This window comes from Egretta garzetta, unplaced genomic scaffold, assembly GCF_000687185.1.
Source record: "Egretta garzetta isolate BGI_Z169 unplaced genomic scaffold, ASM68718v1 scaffold536, whole genome shotgun sequence".
Lineage (NCBI taxonomy): Eukaryota > Metazoa > Chordata > Aves > Pelecaniformes > Ardeidae > Egretta > Egretta garzetta.
The window spans coordinates 1,613,045-1,613,909 of record NW_009260068.1 but is presented as its reverse complement, the minus strand read 5'-3'; the positions used below and the strand labels follow the sequence as shown (position 1 = coordinate 1,613,909).

Below are 865 nucleotides of genomic sequence, written 5' to 3'. Positions count from 1 at the left end.
CGTTCAACTGAAACCTCTTATGTCTCAGTTTGTGCCCATTGCCCCTTGGCCTGTCGCTGGACACCACTGCAAAGGGTCTGGCTCCGTCCTCGTGACTTCCACCCTTAAGATATTTGTATGTATTGATGAGGTCCCCTCTCAGCCTTCTCCAGGCTGAACAAGCCCAGCTCCCTCAGCCTTTCCCCATAGGGGAGATGCTCCAGTCCCGTTATCATCCTAGTTGCTCTCCTCTGGACTCTTTCTAGGAGTTCCTCATCTTTCTTGAACAAGAATCAAACGTGCAATACCATATAGATTCACCAGACCCACCCTGTCACCGCCGTGACAGCCCCAGGGCTGCACAGCGGCCGCAGAAGGGCTGTCCCCATCCCAGCAAGAAACCCGCTGGCCACAACCACCCCGGACAGTCTTGAGGTCTCCCCTATCCCTTCTGAAGCCAAAAAGGCCTCCTTGCCCAAATATTTTGGCGGCTGCAGCCTCAGAGACTGAAGGTGAAGCGAACCCTAGTGATGCGGTGTGAGACAGAAGCATTGGACCCCTTGGCTACGTACAGGTGGAAGAGCCTTTCCATGGTAAAAATCAAGCGGGGTTTTCAAAGCACATGGAAAAGCGGGTATTGCAAAGGGCCGGAGGAACACAGCGTGGCTGCATTTTAAGGAATGACCCAGTAGGCTTCGTGTTTAACTTTGGAAGAGGGGCTGTTATAACCTCAGGAGGAAGGACTGAATCACTGCGTGCCAAAAGACATAGTGGTCCTGCCACCGCCATGAGCAGCAGAGGTCTGCAGGGGGCGATGAGGATGGAGTAAAGTAGGACAGGGGAAAATAAGGTGTTACTCAAGGAGTTACAGCAGCACGAATTCCTA

At 52.9% G+C, this 865-nt stretch overlaps 1 protein-coding gene across 1 annotated transcript in view; it reads left to right on the top strand.

Annotated features, from left to right (window-relative positions):
* The first annotated feature begins 766 nt into the window (after positions 1 to 766).
* The window catches only part of LOC104128418 (steroidogenic acute regulatory protein, mitochondrial-like), a 5,324-nt gene continuing 5,225 nt past the window's right edge, over positions 767 to 865 (top strand). Inside the window, 1 exon segment of the mRNA XM_035896681.1 lies at positions 767 to 779. Within this exon segment, the coding sequence (XP_035752574.1) occupies positions 767 to 779 (13 nt within the window).